This window comes from Boleophthalmus pectinirostris, unplaced genomic scaffold (assembly GCF_026225935.1).
Source record: "Boleophthalmus pectinirostris isolate CB_2022bp ecotype Guang Dong unplaced genomic scaffold, ASM2622593v1 HiC_scaffold_21, whole genome shotgun sequence".
Classification (NCBI taxonomy): Eukaryota; Metazoa; Chordata; class Actinopteri; order Gobiiformes; family Gobiidae; genus Boleophthalmus; species Boleophthalmus pectinirostris.
The window spans coordinates 38,453,388-38,454,408 of NW_026571175.1; the positions used below are offsets into that span (position 1 = coordinate 38,453,388).

The window sequence follows — 1,021 nt, forward strand, 5'->3', positions numbered from 1 at the left end:
TTTAGTCCTGGTTTAGTCCTGGTTCTGGTTAGTCCTGTCCTGGTTTAGTCCTGGTTTAGTCCTGTTCAGTCCTGGTTTAGTCCTGGTTTAGTCCTGGTTTCTGGTTTAGTCCTGGTTTAGTCCTGTTTAGTCCTGGTTTAGTCCTGGTTTAGTTCTGGTCAGTCCTGGTTTAGTCCAGTCTGGTCCTTTAGTCCTGGTTCCAGTCCTGGTTCAGTCCTGGTTCAGTCCTGGTTTAGTCCTGGTTTAGTCCTGGTTTAGTCCTGGTTCAGTCCTGGTTTAGTCCTGGTTTAGTTCTGGGCTGTTGCTGCTGCGTTCAGGATCAGGATCCACATCAGAGTCTTTGGATCCTGCACAAACAGAACAAACTGTAAGAACAAGAAAGACTCAAACTCCCACAATCCTCTGCTCTGTTCTGCTGTTTCCTGTTTGTTTCATTCACATGTTTCACAGACAAACAAAACACTCTGTTGCACCTGGTGATGTCATCGTGTGGTGGTACAGGAAGTGCTCCACTGTGTTTTTAAACTCCACACTTCACCTTCACTAAAATCACCTGGATCATTTTTTCAGTCGTGGAGTTTTGATCTCGACTCAACTAAAGGGAAAAGGAGGTGTTCACTTGATGACATCACCAGGTGGAGCAGAGCGTCTGGACTTTTGCAGATGAAACAGACTCAGAATAAAAACACGAGTCCAGATCTGAGGGAGACTCAGCAGACGGAAGGACAAATATTTCAAATATTTCAAATATTTCTCTATTTTTGAAGTGAAAAAGTTCAGTGATTTTACTACTGAGATCATTTAGACCTGGTTTAGTCCTGGTTTAGTCCTGGTTTAGTCCTGGTTTAGTCCTGGTTTAGTCCTGGTTTAGTCCTGGTTTAGTCCTGGTTTAGACCTGGTTTAGTCCTGTTTTAGACCTGGTTTAGTCCTGGTTTAGTCCTGGTTTAGACCTGGTTTAGTCCTGGTTTAGACCTGGTTTAGTCCTGTTTTAGACCTGGTTTAGTCCTGGTTTAGTCCTGGT

The 1,021-nt window shown here is 44.0% G+C and overlaps 1 protein-coding gene across 1 annotated transcript in view; it reads right to left on the reverse strand.

Annotated features, from left to right (window-relative positions):
- Positions 1-210: 210 nt before the first annotated feature.
- The window catches only part of si:ch211-191i18.2 (uncharacterized protein LOC564095 homolog), an 8,918-nt gene continuing 8,107 nt past the window's right edge, over positions 211-1,021 (reverse strand). Inside the window, exon 6 of the mRNA XM_055157132.1 lies at positions 211-347. Coding sequence (XP_055013107.1) covers positions 288-347 — 60 coding nt within the window. The 3' untranslated portion in view covers positions 211-287. The remainder of the gene's footprint in view (positions 348-1,021) is intronic.